Raw genomic sequence first — 15,740 nt, forward strand, 5'->3', positions numbered from 1 at the left:
TACCCGCTCCATCTATTGAGTTTTGCCCTTAGACTAGCTGAAATCATGCTGCTAGAGGGTTTTTTTTTCTGGCTAAAGGAATATCTTGTTATCCTTTTCCATCTGCTACTTTAGTATAGATGGCCTTAATGATCCTGTTAGTGAACTTTGCATATGTGTCTTTTTTAAAAAAATCTAAGTTATAGTCTTAGAAGTATAAGAATTATTTTTTTATGTGACTGTTTATATTCCTTGGTGCCACAGATTGAAGGGATGCTTGTAAATGTTGGTATATGTAAATGGGGCTTGAAAATGTTATCATGGTATAATTTTTTTTTGTGGATGTAATTCTATTTTGGCATACCCAAGTAAGTGGTTGTAGATATCTTATTGAGACTCAAAGGTTTTAATTCATGTTTCAAATGATACATTGGTCATTTTATTTTTTATTTTTTATTTTTTTTTACCTTTGTTGTTTTTAAAGAAGGGTAAAGGTATGTTGATCTGATTAATAATTGTGGTTGGAAATCAGTAATAATAGCTAATGGTACTTAAACTGCTGTTGTTTTAAATATTAAATTCTCACCACATAGGACAGACCATCACTAGGCAAACCAAATTGATCTGTGTTTGAATGCATTACTTTCTAAAGTAGCATTCCCCGTATGAACTATGAACTATGCCTTCTTGTGGTTTTGTGTAACAAGTGCTTTAAAGGAAAAAAAAAAGCACTGGCTAGAGAAATTTAAGGTATATTAATATTTGAAAACAGAACCCAGCTTAGGTAGCAAGTGTAAAAGTTTTGATAGAAGGCTAATTTGATTTTCTAAAATTAGTGAGCAATCTTAGGAACTTTGAATTTGTTATGTTAATGTAGATTATAATATGTTATGATACCTTATGTTAATGTATAATACCTTTGACTAATTTCTTGACAGTCGTTTAGCATAAAAATTAGAGGTAAACATTCAGTATTTGAAAAGGCAAGGATTTTGTTATATATGAATGAGGTCACCAAAAACATATAGGAGTGGACACTTGCCTTTAAGACTCTTACCCTAATGTGAGATATAAGATCAGCGTATATGAGGTAGCCATGAGACCACAGGCAACTCACGCATTAATTTTAGCCATGAAGGGGTAATAATGTCTGGTCAAGGGGTACTTGAAATCTTTGGAAGGCAGGGCTACTAATTTGTTTTGCAAGACTTCTTGTAGGAGGGATAGTGCCCACCCACTATCCTCCCCATTTATTTTAAGGTATGTTGTACATATAGTGAAACCCATCGTTTTTAATACATAATTCTGGCAGATGTATGTAATGTAATCACTACCACAATCTAGATATAGAACTAGATTAACCCCCCAAAATTCCCTTCTACCCCCAGCTGTAGCCCCTGACAACCACTGATCTTTTTCTTCCGCCTATATTCATATCTTTACAGAACATACAAAGATACTGTTTATATGTTACTATTCTGTTCCATTATGTGGATGTACCACCGTTGTGCATTTATTTCCCAACTGAGGGACATTTGGGATGTTACCGGTATATGATGAGTATGAGTAAAACTTTTGTAAACATTGATAGACAGGTTTCTGTTTTATTTAGACTTTTTTTTTTTTTTGACTTGGGTAAATACCTGGGAGTGGGATTGTTTTGTCATATAATAAGTATATGTATGACTTCATAAGATGCATATATTTAACTTTATAAAAAAAACTGCTTTTAGGAGGCAAGTTTTTATTTTTATTTTTCATTTTTTTAAAGATTTTATTTATTTATTTATTCATGAGACACAGAGAGAGAGAGAGAGAGAGAGAGGCAAAGACACAGGCAGAGGGAGAAGCAGGCTCCATGCAGGGAGCCCAATGTGGGATTCAATCCCGGGGCCCCAGGATCAGGTCCTGGGCTGAAGGTGGCGCTAAACCACTGAGCCACCTGGGCTGCCCAGGAAGCAAGTTTTATTTTATTTTTTTATTATTTTTATTATTTTTATTTTTTTTAATTTTTTTAATTTTTATTTATTTATTTATTTATTTTTTTTTTTTTTTGGAAGCAAGTTTTAAATCAAGATATTCCTAGTCGGGTTTGGACAGCACTCAGATTAGAGGATGGCTAGGATGCAGTGGTGCTTGTATCAGTTAGGATCTGTTTCAGGAAATGAAACGAGTTTACTACCTTAGTTTAGCACAAAGGGGTCTATTTTCCCAAGTAGAAAAAAGTCCAAGGCTACTGTTGCTGCTTAGCAATACCATTAGGCACGTTTTCTTGCTTGTTGTTCCTTAGTAAGTGGCTTTTGTCTTATTGTCCACAAGGAGATTCCTGCATATGCAAATATTAAGCCCTCATTCTAGGCAGGAGCTGAGAAAAAGGCAAAAGGCACACAAAGCTGAGTTTGCCTCTTTTCATTGGGACAACAATAGCTTTGTTTTTTAGATCCAACCAGGAGACGTCCCTGTAGCTCTCATTGGCTACGAGCGAGCGAGCGGGTTGCTTGGTCACCTTTGGTGACAACAGAGTTGATGGAACTTCCCAAACAAAATTGTTAAGGAACAGGGGGAGAATAGACAGTGTGCCTCATTGCTTGGTGGCAAAGTTTAAAGCTCATTGTTTTTCAAAACTCATAAGTGGCATTTGGAAGCAGGTCTATCTTGAATAAAGGGTAAACTTTTTTTTTTAAAGATTTAATTTATTTATTCATGAGACACACACACACACACACACAGAGGCAGAGACTTAGAGGGAGAAGCAGGCTGCCTGTGGGGAGCCTGATGCAGGACTTGATCTCAGGACCCCAGGATCATGACCTGAGCCGAATGCAGACGCTCAGCCACTGAGCCACCCAGGTGCCCCAATAAAGGATAAAACTTGAGCAAGGATTTAATATGCTTATTAGTGATGATTTTTATGTAAGATAGGTGAAGACATGGGGGATAGGGTGGAGTGTAGTTCTAGTTTCTAGAATGTAGACTGAAGGTATACTGTGATAATGGATAGAAATGTCTCGGAAGAGGAATGGGCAAAAACCTTTGAAGCGAATAAATGAAGTTACAGATCTATGAAATTTAGAGATGTTTAAAGAGAATGAGGGAATTGGGTGAGGGTGACAATTTGGGATGAAGTTTACTTGTACCTGTGATGTTGCCTTGTTAATATTGTGCTCTGAAATCATCACTTGGCACCTGCTGATTCACCTGAGGTTATTCCAGATCTTGTTTCTGAAGTTCTTTTGCTTTAACATGCCCATACGTTATTTCTATAAATGTACTTTATCAATAAAAAGCATGGGAGACATTTCTCTTTTGGCACATTGGATAGATTTCTCAACAATATATTAACATTCTCTCCACTAGCAGATTTTAAAAAAGCCATTATAAAACTATATTTGCTGTCTAAATATCTATCATTCGCAGTTTAAAAAAATGTTATTTGAAGCCTAAAAAGAATAAATTTCATGTTGATGTAGCAGAATAGCCCTCATGTCTTGAATTTTATCTGTGTGCCACCTTCTGAGGGAAGCATTATATTCTTTAACGTGCAGGAAAGATAAGGTCTGTATGTAACTGCTGTGTTCGAAAACCTTGTTAAAGACTTTCATATAGTAGGGGTTTTAGAGTTGGAAGAAAATGCTAAAGATTTACTTGTTTTGTCCTCTGTCTTTAAAGAAAACACATCTTTGCTTTTTTATTCCTTTAGCTAGCCAAACCCAGAGATGCCCGTTGTGTTTAATTAAAAGCTTTAAGGCTTTCTACTAACCACTTTCAGCCCACCCCTCACCCCACCTCACCCTGCCAGGAGTGATTCTTTCTTAATTCCAGACCCGTGAGGTACAAATGCTGTATGATTTGGCATTACAGATAACAGTGGTAGAAGTTTGCCAGAAACGCTGAAACATATTTTACAGTAGATATGAGTCCACTAGGTGGAGTAGTTTTTTGATACATTTTTCAATATTTATTGTGGTGCCGAGCAAATCCTTTAAAATTGTATCCCCAGTTTCTTTCAGAATTCCAACAGAAGGGGTAGGCTTCTAAAAAATACTATGTCTTTTTGAAATGTAGAAAGACTTTGAAATAAAAATACAGTGGTATAGCTGGTGTTGAAGCAGTTGTGGGTCAACACCAGTAGGGGGATTGTGGTTATATGGAGAATCGTCTTAGGGGAAAAGTCAATAAACGGGTGGTGATTTGAGAGGGAAAGAGTCAGAGTATAATGTAACCAAAATGGTATGTGCTAAGATCACAGTTGGCAGAGTTTTGCCCGTTTATCGATGGTAGTGCTTAAGGATTGTCACTGAAGGCTTAAGGCTTAGGCAAGGGGAGGGCAAGGAGTTGGGAAGACATGAAAGAAGGAGGAGAAGGAGAAAAGACATATGGTTTCAGGGCCAGTTCCTTGGGGAGTACTGGGGGGAGATGGAAGTACAGGGAAAAAGTGATTTTGCAGGTAAAAGAGAAACCAGCTGTGAAAATAGTACCTGTCACGGGTTTTATAAGTTCATAATACCCATTCTCTAACAGGAGACACTGAACTATTTTGTCTGTATGTAATTGTGTAATGTAAGACAGTTTGTGATTTTTTTTTCCTTAACAGTCTTTGGACTTATTTCAGGTGTACTTTAGGAACCTTAACTATGTTTTTTTTTTTGTTTGTTTATCAAAGCTCCAGACTTTTCTTTGTTATATTTTACTATTATGTTGCTGGAAAGTGCTTTCTGGTTGGGTGGTGGTTTTTGCTTTTTTGTTTTGTTTTGTTTTTTAATGTGTAACAAGGTCTTGTGTTTCTAGTTTCTTTCTCTTTTAGATCATTTGCTTTCCACTGCCTTTGTTTTTCCTAGTTTTTAGTCTCTAGGTTCTATGTAAATAAGAATGGTGTACATTTGGAAGAGGGTTTTATAATTTAAGCACTGAAAAATGACATCTTTTTGCTTTGCAAGGGATATCGAAAGATCCCTTACCTTTTAGGAAGTGTTACTTTAATTGGCCAGAAAGAGAAAGTGAGCTGTTCTAAAAGATTTCCACCAAAGGAATTTGCAAAACATCCTTGATGTCTTGCTTAAGGAATTCTTTCCTAGATCTCATGTTAAATCCACTTGCTATAACACTTAGATTTCTTACCATTGGTAAGCACTTAGGTAGCATCTGCTCACTTGTACATTGTACATTGTACACTGTAGTAGCAAATCTTTATTGTTCAGCATGTGGCTCAACATGTTTAGGGTCTGCAATACTCAGAAGAAAAATGTTGGAGACCCTAGTAGTAAGAATAAGTGCATTTCGGAGAGGTGAAGGCTGTTGAGTAGCTGTGAGTTACACGCCTAGACAGTGTGGGGCCTGTGAAAGTCATCACTTTTTCTCACCATTTCTGCTTCTGCATATTTCTGTCTTCAGATTGAAACCAGCTGGCTACCATCCTTTCTGTAAGAGCATTTATTGTCACTTCTCTTCCTCTTTTAAAGGCTGCAGATAGTTCCAATTCCTTTCATCTTTCCTCAGAGGTTTTAGTTTTCATGCTGTTAATCATCTTTGAGTCTCTTCTGAATCCCTTCCAAGTTTTATTTTTCCTTAACATTCCTTTTCAGTTTAGAAGCACAAAACTGAACACAGTGCCCTGAGAGTTTCTGACCACTTTTGAGTCTTGGGAGAGGAAGATTTCACACTTGTACATGTGCCAGACTCCATTTCACATAACCTTAGATTATGTTTGCTTTCCAAAAGTCCAGTCATATGGTGCTGACTGGCCGTCAGATTTTTATCTCCTATGACCTTGATCTTTTCCTCTTATGTTTATTTATAGCTTGTATATTCATCATCTTTTATTTATGGAGTTTACTTTTCTTGGCTGGATAGATCTTGGCTGGATTGCTTTGCACTGTCCTCATTGAAATTCATTGCCTTTTTTCCCTAATTATTTCACCACTTACTCAATGTCATTTCTATGCTTATCTTCCAGTGTGGTCAACCCAAAGGCTTCATATTGTCTGTGCCATTCAAGTCAGCGATGCAAATGTTAAGAAAGAAAAAGAAGGGGGTGGAAACAGTGTCCTAGTAACAATGGGAGAATACGGTTTGTTGATCTTTCTTAAAACTTACTCTGATGACCAGCCAAGCTGAGTGGTAGAGGGCTGTGTTTCCCCTCCCTTTGTGCTTTCTTATACTCCTAGGATCTGTTCCCCCCACCACCAACGTTTGGTACTCACATCACCCACCACACAGCTGTGCCAAGGAATAAAGAAAGCTTTGTCAGAGTAATTCACCTTGCACACTGCTGTCAGATTTAATCTTAATCACTGCCTTGTATGTAGCTCTCCCTGTTCATAACTTTCAGTGGCTCCCCATTGCCACTGAATTAAATATAAATTTTCTAATCTCCTATTCAAGGACGTTTAATGGCCTTAGGCTCCCTTTCTGTCTGATTGCTTATAACTCTTTTATATAAAATGAACCACTTGCCATTCCCTGGATATTTTGTGCACCTTCTGAGGCCTTGGTTTGTTTGTATTGTTTGCTCTGCTTAGAACACAGAAGCTTTGGGATGCCTGAGTGGCTCAGTGGTTGAGCATTTGCCTTTGGCTCAGGTTGTGATCCTGGGGTCCTAGAATTGAGTCCTGCATCAGGTTCCCCTCAGGGAGCCGCCTTCTCCCTCTGCCTGTGTCTCTGCCCCTCTCTGTGTCTCTCATAAATAAATAAAATCTTAAAAAAAAAAAAAAAGAACATGGAAGTTTTCCATTTAATTTCTATTTATTAAAACCATGTAAGACTGACTTTCTTTCTTTCTTTCTTTCTTTCTTTCTTTCTTTCCTTCCTTCCTTCTTTCCTTCCTTCCTTCCTTCCTTCCTTCCTTCCTTCCTTCCTTCCTCCTTTCCTTTCTTTCCTTTCCTTCTTCCTCTCTTTTCTTTCTTTCTTTCTTTCTCTCTCTCTCTCTTTTCTTTTCTTTTCTTTTCTTTTCTTTTCTTTTCTTTTCTTTTCTTTTCTTTTCTTTCTTTTCTTTCTTTTCTGAATTTCTGGTTTTCTCCAGCTAGAGAAAATTTTTTCCTCCCACGTTCTAGTGTTTATACTCTTTGGGGTGCTTATATTATATTTTGATCTTTGTTATAGTTATTTGTGTGCTTTTTTTTTTAAGATTTTATTTATTCATGAGAGAGAGAGAGAGCAAGAGAGAGAGAAGCAGAGACACAGGCAGAGGGAGAAGCAGGCTCTATGCAGGGAGCCCGACACGGGACTCGATCCTGGGTCTCCAGGATCATGCCCTGGGCCAAAGGTGGCACTAAACTGCTAGGCCACCGGGGCTGCCCTTGTGTGCTTTTTTTATCCTTCTATCAGACTACTTTTTTTGTGAACTTTTTCTTCCTCATTTTGGTAAATTTGGGTGTACCTAGTACGTATTTGAATAAGTAGTTGCATAGACTTACTTTTTTAATAGTATTTATGGGTACATGGCATATAAATGAACTATCAGTTTGAGCACATTTTATTTTACGATCTATTTGATTCAAATTCTAGTGTAAGTGCCTCACCTCATAGACTGGTAGCAAAGCTTGTGGACTGAAATCTGGTTTATATTTTGAGTAGCATTGTCACTGTACACTTTTTTCCTTTAAAAAAATTCTAGAAAGAATTAAAGGTTTAAAATGATTTATTATATTAGTCATTAATTAAATAAAATTTGCTAAATGCAGTAATTGTTTGCTTGATTAAATTTGTACTCTTAAAACCCTTTTATAATCGACTTACTATTTTCTAGAAACTACCCAACTCTGGCCAATATTGAAAGAAAGAAAAAGTTAAAACTTGAAAAGGAAAAGAGAGGAGCAGTTTTGACAACAACACAGTATGGGTAAGTTCCTTAAAATTGCTTGCATTCTCCATGTTTATTTTGCTTTATTTTTTAAAGATTTTATTTATTTATTCGTGAGAGACAGAGAGAGAGAGACAGACAGAGATACAGGCAGAGGGAGAAGCAGGCTCCATGCAGGGAGTCCGACGTGGGACTCGATCCCGGGTCTCCAGGATCACACCCTGGGCTGAAGGCAGCGCTAAACCGCTGAGCCACCTGGGCTGCCCTCCCTGCTTATTTTAAATGAGTATTCTTACAAATAAGTAATAAGCAGGAGAATGTAGCAAAATCCTAAAATTTTACACTCCTAATTCTAAAATCTTTGCTTTTATGTTTTTTACTTCAAATTTCTTTAAATTATATTTTTAAATGTGGTTTTCAAAAAGCTCTATTGCTAATAAATCTTTTGTCTTTGTTTCCTAGCTAAATAGTTCTTCTTCCCAGGGACAACCCATTTTATCCTTCCAGAGATACTTCATTTGCATACAGCACATCAGATAATAGTCTTTTTTCCCCCTTTTTTGACATTATTTTACATTTTATTTTTTTTAGCCAAATGATATACTTGGAGATATTAATGCATAACTAGTGTCCTCATTCTTCAAGGATGTGTAGAACCCTAAGGATTCCCACAGGCTTTGCTTTTCTTTTCTTTTTTTTTCTTTTCTTTCTTTTCTTTTCTTTCTTCTTTTCTTTTCTTTTCTTTTCTTTTCTTTTCTTTTCTTTTCTTTTCTTTTCTTTTCTTTTCTTTCTTTTCTTTTCTTTTCTTTTCTTTTCTTTTCTTTTCTTTTCCTTTCTTTTCCTCTTTCTTTCTTTCTTTCTTTCTTTCTTTCTTTCTTTCTTTCTTTCTTTCTTTCTTTCTTTCTTTCTTTCTTTCTTTCTTTCTTTTTCATTTATTTATTCTATGACAGACAGAGAGAGAGAGACAGAGAGAGAGAGGCAGAGACACAGGCAGAGAAGCAGGCTTCATGTAGGGAGCCTGACGCGGGACTTGATCCTGGGTCTCCAGAATCACACTCTGGGCTGCAGGCGGCGCTAAACCACTGCGCCACCGGGGCTGCCCAGGGTTTTTTTTTTAAATTAATTTTCTATTGGCAGATACATAAGTTCTTACCAATATTTTACTAATAAAAATTTGTCATTATTATCCTGTACATACATTTTACACAGATACAAGTATTTCTGAGGATGGATTCCTAGGAGTGGATTTGCTGAGTCAAAAGATGTACGTGTAGTTTTTTTTTTAATTTAAATTCAATTTGCTATTTTTTTTAAAGATTTATTTATTTATTAGAGAGCGAAAGGGAGAGAGAACATGGGGAGGAGGGGAGAGATCCCAAGAAGACTCCCCGCTGAGTGCAGAACCTAATGGGGGCTCGATCCCACAACTCTGAAACCATGACCTGAGCTGAAATCAAGAGTCAGAAGCTTAACTGACTGAGCCACTGAGGTGCCCCTGATGTATGTGTATTTGTAATATTAATGGCTAATTGCCAAATAACTTTCATAGTTAACTCTCCTGCTAGCAATGAGTGAGACACCCTATTTTTCCCAATCCCTCACCTTCATAGAATTTTTTTTCCACTTTCTTACTGAAGTTTTATTTATTTGTTTTTAAAGATTTTGTTTATTTATTCATGAGAGACACACACAGAGAGATTGAGAGGCACAGACACTGGCAGAGGGAGAAGCAGGCTTCTCAGGGAGCCCGATGTGGGACTCGATCCCAGGTCTCCAAGATCACACCCTGGGCTGAAGGTGGCGCTAAACCACTGAGCCACCCGGGCTGCCCTGAAGTTTATTTTTAATATAAATAAAATATACAAATCTCAAATGTACAACTTGAATTTATATACATACCCACACCTACACACCTATGTAACTTCCAAACAGATTAATAATACCACAAAACAGCTTTACGTCATAAATCTTTCTTTGGCTCTCTCTAGTTTATTGCTTCCCCACAAAGATGACCTCTTTTCTGATTTCTGTCATCATAGATTTATTTTGGTTGCTCTGGAACCTTATATAAGTAGAATCATATAATGTATATTCTTTGGTTTTTGATTTCTGTAATTTGGAATTGTTTTGTCCTATTCATCCATACTGTGTGTAGCTCTAAACTGTTCATTCTTATTATCGTGAAGAACTCATTTTTGAGAATATCCATTCTACTGTTGGACATTTGGGTTGTTTCCAGTTTGGGTTATAAGGAATAAAACTGCGATGAACATTCTTTTACATGTCTTTTGGAGACATAAGTACCCATTTTTACTGGTCATATATATATGTGTATATGTAACTATGTATACACACACACCATATATATGTATATGCTGGATCTTTGGCCATCTATATATTTAGGTTTAATAGATAAAGCCAAACAGTTTTCCATAACAGTTGTACCAATTTACACTCCTACTGATTGTGCATCTAATTGCTCTGTCTCTTTGGTTAATGCTTGGTTGCACCTTTTCCTCATGTCCTACCATTTCTCTCTTGACTGGTGATGTTGGGCACCTTTTTATATGCTTATTAGCATTTTGTTATTTTCTCATGAAGTGCCAGTTCAAGTTTTTTGACCAGTTCTTAATTGGATTGCTTTTCTTGATTTCTAGGAGTTATTAACTTAGGACACAAATCCTTTCTTGAGTAGAGCATATATATTGCAAATATACCCTCATAATTTGTGACTTGCCTTTTTACTCTCTTAATGAGTGTCCTCTCCCCCTCCCCCCATATAGTAGTAAGTATTAATTACTCAGACATCTAGAGTCAGCTGGGGTCCAGTTAGACATATCTGCTGATCTTGACAAGGGTCAGTCACAGCTGGGGATTGGTTAGCTGATGACTAATCTAGCCTGGCTGAAGGCTGGGATACCTACATAGTTAACCATTTCTGTACACTTCATTCGTTAGTGTTGATCCATCTTTTCATCTGATAGCATTTTCCTTTTGCCTAAAAGACTCTGACGTTTTGTAGTGAGAATCTGTTGGAGGTGAATTCTTTCAGCTTTGTGTGTAGAAAAAGATCTTTCTTTGCTGTCCTTTTTGAAAGATATTTTTCTTCGATACTCAATTCTAGTTTAACAGATTTTTTTGGTTAGTTTTAGTTTTGCTTTTTTAATTAACTTTAAAGATTTTGCTCCATTGTCTTTTCATTTGCATTGTTTCCAAAGAAATCTGCTGTTATCTTTATTTGCTTCTTTACATAAAATGCTTTTTTTTGCTGGCTACTTTAATATTTCTTCTTTATCACTGGCTTAAACAATTTGATAATGATGTGCCTTTGCATCATTTTCTTCATGTTTCTTGTGCTTAGGATTTGTTGAAATTCTTGGTGTAAATGAGTTTATGATTTTGGAAAAATTTTGATCATAACTTCTTCAAATATTTTTTTCTATCTCTGCCCTTCAGAGATTCCATTTATTTATTTATTTTTAATATAATTTATTTTTTATTGGTGTTCAATTTGCCAACATACAGAATAACATCGAGTGCTCATCCCATCAAGTGCCCGTCACCCAGTCACCCCCCCCCCCCCGCCCACCTCCCCTTCAACCCCCCCCCCCCCCAGTTCGTTTCCCAGTGTCAGGAGTCTCTCATGTTCTGAGACTCCATTTAGATGCATATTAGGCTGCTTAAATTTGTCCCTTAGCTTGGTAATGCTCTTCTTACTTTTTAAAATTCTTTTTTCCCTTTGTCTCATTTTGGATAGTTTCTCTAGCTATGCCTTTATGTTCATTTATCTTTTCTTATGCAGTATCTAATCTTTCATTAACCTCTTGGTGTATATTTTGCCTTTTTTCATCATAGACATTGCGGTTTTCATCTTAAGTTTGCTTTGGATCTTTTAAAAATATCTTTCATGTCTCTACATAATTTTTGAACATTTTGGAATATAGTTATAACTTTCAATTTCTTTTTCTGTTCATTCTAATATTTGTGTCAGTTCTAGATTAGTTTTGATTGATTTTTGTCTTTATCATGGGTCATATTTTTCTGCCTTATTTTTCAGGCCTGGTAATTTTTTATTGGATACTAGACATTAGGAACTTGTTGCATATTTTCATATTTCTAAAAAAATTTTTTTTAAAGATTTTATTTGTTCACGAGAGACATATCAAGAGAGGCAGAGACATAGGCAGAGAGGGAGAAGCAGGCTCCCAGTGGGGGGAGCCTGATGCGGGACTTGATCCCAGGTCCCTGAGATCACACCTAAGCCAAAGGCAGATGCTAAACCACTGAGCCACGCAGGCGTCCCTACTAAAAATATTTTTGGACTTTTTTCTAGGAACACAGCTAAAGTACTTAGAAACAGCTTGATCCTTTAGGTATCTTGGTTTCTCTAGGGTCTTAAATAAATAAAATAAATAAAATCTTTCAAAAAAAAAAAGAAAAGGAAGAATTAACTGTCCTTTGTTAAGAGTCAGCATGACTGTATATGTAAAAAAAAAAAAAAAAACCAAACATCTGTAATTAGAGTTAATAAAGTGAATTTAGCAAGGGTGCTAAATATATATAAAGTCACTATTTAAAAAAAAAATCCATTGCATTTCTACATGCTAACAACAATTAGAAAATGAAAATTTAGAAGATACTATTGACAATACTATCAAAATTTCAAATACCTAGGAATGCATCTAATAAAAGACTTGTAATATTTCTATACTAAAAGATGTAAAATGTTGCTCAGAAAAATAAAGACCTAGTAAATGGAGGGATATGCATAATGTTCATGGACTAGAAGACTCTATATGATTATTTTTCCAAATTGATCCTAGTCAAAACCCCAGCTAGTTTAGTTTAGTTTGTTTTGTTTTGTAGGTAGTGGAAGGGGTTAGTATTAATAAGTTTAAAATTTATATGAAAATCCAAAGGATCTAGACAGCTAAGAAAGAGATGGAAGTAGTGTGGTATTGTCCAAGGATAGGTAAATAGAACAGAATAGAGTCCAAAAAAGATCCTCTGGAAAGCAGTCACCTGACTTGGGACTGGTGGCAATATGATACATAGGGAAAGGATAGTTTTCTACCTTTTCCTTTTAGACTTTCATATGTGTGTATTTAAAAGTTTATTTCTTAAAAAAAAGTGTATTTCTTAGAGAATATATAATCTGGTTTTATTTTTTATTATCTAAGTCCATGATCTTTATCTTTTCATGAAATTTAAAGTAATTAATATAGTTGGGTTTCAGTCTCCCATTACTCCCATTATCCTTTTTTTTAACATCTCCTATTTTTTTCTTTTATTTCCTTCCTTGCCTTCTTTTGTTTGTTACTGTTTTGAGGAAGCTCCATGACCAGCCCCAGCATGGATCTTGAACTCATGACCCTGAGACCTGAGTGGCGATCAAGAGTTCAACGCTTAACCAGCTGAGCCACTCAGGTGCCCCCCCCTTGCCTTCTTTTGGATTAACTGAATGAATAATTTTTTGATATTCTACTTCCCTGTTAGCTTTTTAGTTATAATTATTCCTTAATCTCTCCACTTCACATTCATGTAAATCTGTACTTTGTATAAATATTTTTAAGTGTTGATTAAATAAACTTTTCCTTTTAAATGATTGTCAAGCAACGGTGTAAAGGAACTCCTCCCTCAAAGGTAGGGGTAGTGCAAATACCAGATATACCACTTTCAACGAAGTCTTATTGATCTGATCAGTTAAAGGTCATTCTAGGGGCACCTGGCTGGCTTAGTCAGTATAGCATGAGACTTTTGATCTTGGGGTTGTGAGTTCTAGCCCCATGTTGGGTGTAGAGATTACTTAAAAAAAAATCTTTTAAAAATGTCATTCTAACTCATTGCTTATTAGTGAATACCTTAAAGATGATCATTTAAAAGCCATCTGTGGTCAGGTGCCATTGGAGCAGGAAACAGGGAAGGCATCTGTGAATGGCGTCTAACGAAAGCATTATCCTCATGGGGCCGGTGGGCCAGAGGCAGAAACTACTTGTTTTACCTGTGATGACATTGTTGAGGCCTACCTTCCATGGTTGGAACATTGGAAATTGGTCTATGGCTTTCTGCAAAATTTGGAGTATATATATGATTTTTTGGAACAAGACTGTAAGGGTTATGGCCACCCTAAAAAGGATTAAGAACCTTTGGATTATAGAAATACTAACTGAATATGTTTACCAATTTTTTAGAGAATGTTATAGTAATAATTACCATTTATTAAGGACTCATTGTGGCACTTTATATTAAATCTATGTCTCTAAGATTCCCTTTCTACAAATGAGAGTAAACAAACAATATTGGATATTAATATTGTCCAAGAGGCACAGCTAGTAAGTGGCAAAATTGGAATTTAAACCCAGAGTCCTAATTTCTGTATTTCTAACTGCAGCTTCCATTATTAATGAAGAAAAAAATTCTGATAAATGACAAATGAGAAAAAAAACATGTATTTTTATGAAAACTCAGCCCTACCAAAGGATACCTTGTATTGTTGTCTACTGAGAATGTATAATGAACCTTTTTTTTGGGAATTTTTTCCTACACCTAGTTTACCCTAGAATATGCTCATATAAGCATTTGTTCTTCTTCTAAGAGGAGTAATTATAGTTGTTGAGAGGGCACTTGATTTGAAGTAGCTGTGAAATTGTGCTCAGTTTATAATCTTTAAGTTTATCCTGTAAAGAGAATAGTTACCTGTCTAATCTATTTCAAAGAGTTGTTATGAAGATCAAACAAGGCATAGTATTTGTAAATGCGTTAGAAACTTTAAGACTCTTAGAGAATGAATAGATGAAAGTTAACTAAAAAACACTTTTATGTACAATCAGAATGAAAGAATTCTGCCCATTAAATTCACCTGCTGTTTATCATACAATGTGGACCATTTTCAGAGGGGTTAAAATACGGGAGGAAATGTGCATCTCAGAATTGATAAAAGTATAATATATTGTGGTGTATTATTCTTTTAAAGATCTACCATAAAGTTCTCTGTCTTTGGAAGCCATCGAGTTTATTTATTTTGATTTCTTTAATGTACTAGGCTACAAATGATTGATACGGCAGCTAAATTTCTTTTAGTGGTCAGTATTTTTTAGGTTTTTCTTGAGAGGTCATTGCCTTTCATATTAAGAGTTGCATTTTTCTCACTCCAGCAAGATGAAGGGGATGTCCAGACATTCACAGATGGCAAAGATCAGAAGTCCCGGCAGGCATCACAAATGGAAAAATGACCGTGTTGGACAGAAAGCGGCCATTGGATCTGGCAATTGCTTGCGTGATTCGAAACCTGAAGATCCACCTGAAGCAAATGCAGACCCTCTGGGTGTTTTAGTAAACACTGATTCTGGTAAGCTAAACAGGAAAGCCACGTGTTTACAAATGCATAGAACATGATCCTACAGTTGATTCTTCACAGCATTGTTTGTGGAGAGTTTAATGACAAATATGTAAAAAAAAATAGAATGATGCTTTCGTTTTTATTTGTAATAGAAGTGTCTTGTCAAAACCTTCATTTCAGGATATCTTTTCTGAATCTTGGGGAATGAGTGTGTGAAGCAGGCAGGATATGGAAAAAATTATATTTATTGGCTAATTTTCATAGTATGGTATAATCTTTTAAAAATATTTTATTTATTAGAGAGAGAGGGAGAGTACAGAGGTAGAATGAGAGGGAGAAGCAGACTCTTCGCTGAGCAGAGAGCCTGGCGTGGGGCTTGATCCCAGGTCTCTGGGATCATGACCTGAACTAAAGGCAGACACTTAACGAACTGAGCTACCCAGGTGCCCCCATTGTATGGTATAACCTTGGAAATTGTTTTCAGATTGTTTTGTATGGGAGTGTGTGGGTTAGTTACTCTGCCAGTTAAGCATCCAACTCTTGATTTTGGCTCAGGTCATGATCAGGTCATGAGATGGAGCCCCATGTCAGGCTCTATGCTCAGTGAGGAGTTTGCTTGGGATG

The 15,740-nt window shown here is 36.1% G+C and overlaps 1 protein-coding gene across 1 annotated transcript in view; it reads left to right on the forward strand.

Annotated features, from left to right (window-relative positions):
- The window catches only part of NUFIP1 (nuclear FMR1 interacting protein 1), a 45,547-nt gene that overhangs the window by 12,869 nt on the left and 16,938 nt on the right, over positions 1–15,740 (forward strand). Inside the window, exons 6-7 of the mRNA XM_055335620.1 lie at positions 7,724–7,816; positions 14,932–15,125. Coding sequence (XP_055191595.1) covers positions 7,724–7,816; positions 14,932–15,125 — 287 coding nt within the window. The remainder of the gene's footprint in view (positions 1–7,723; positions 7,817–14,931; positions 15,126–15,740) is intronic.

Source organism: Nyctereutes procyonoides, unplaced genomic scaffold (assembly GCF_905146905.1).
Source record: "Nyctereutes procyonoides isolate TBG_1078 unplaced genomic scaffold, NYPRO_anot_genome, whole genome shotgun sequence".
Taxonomy (NCBI): Eukaryota; Metazoa; Chordata; class Mammalia; order Carnivora; family Canidae; genus Nyctereutes; species Nyctereutes procyonoides.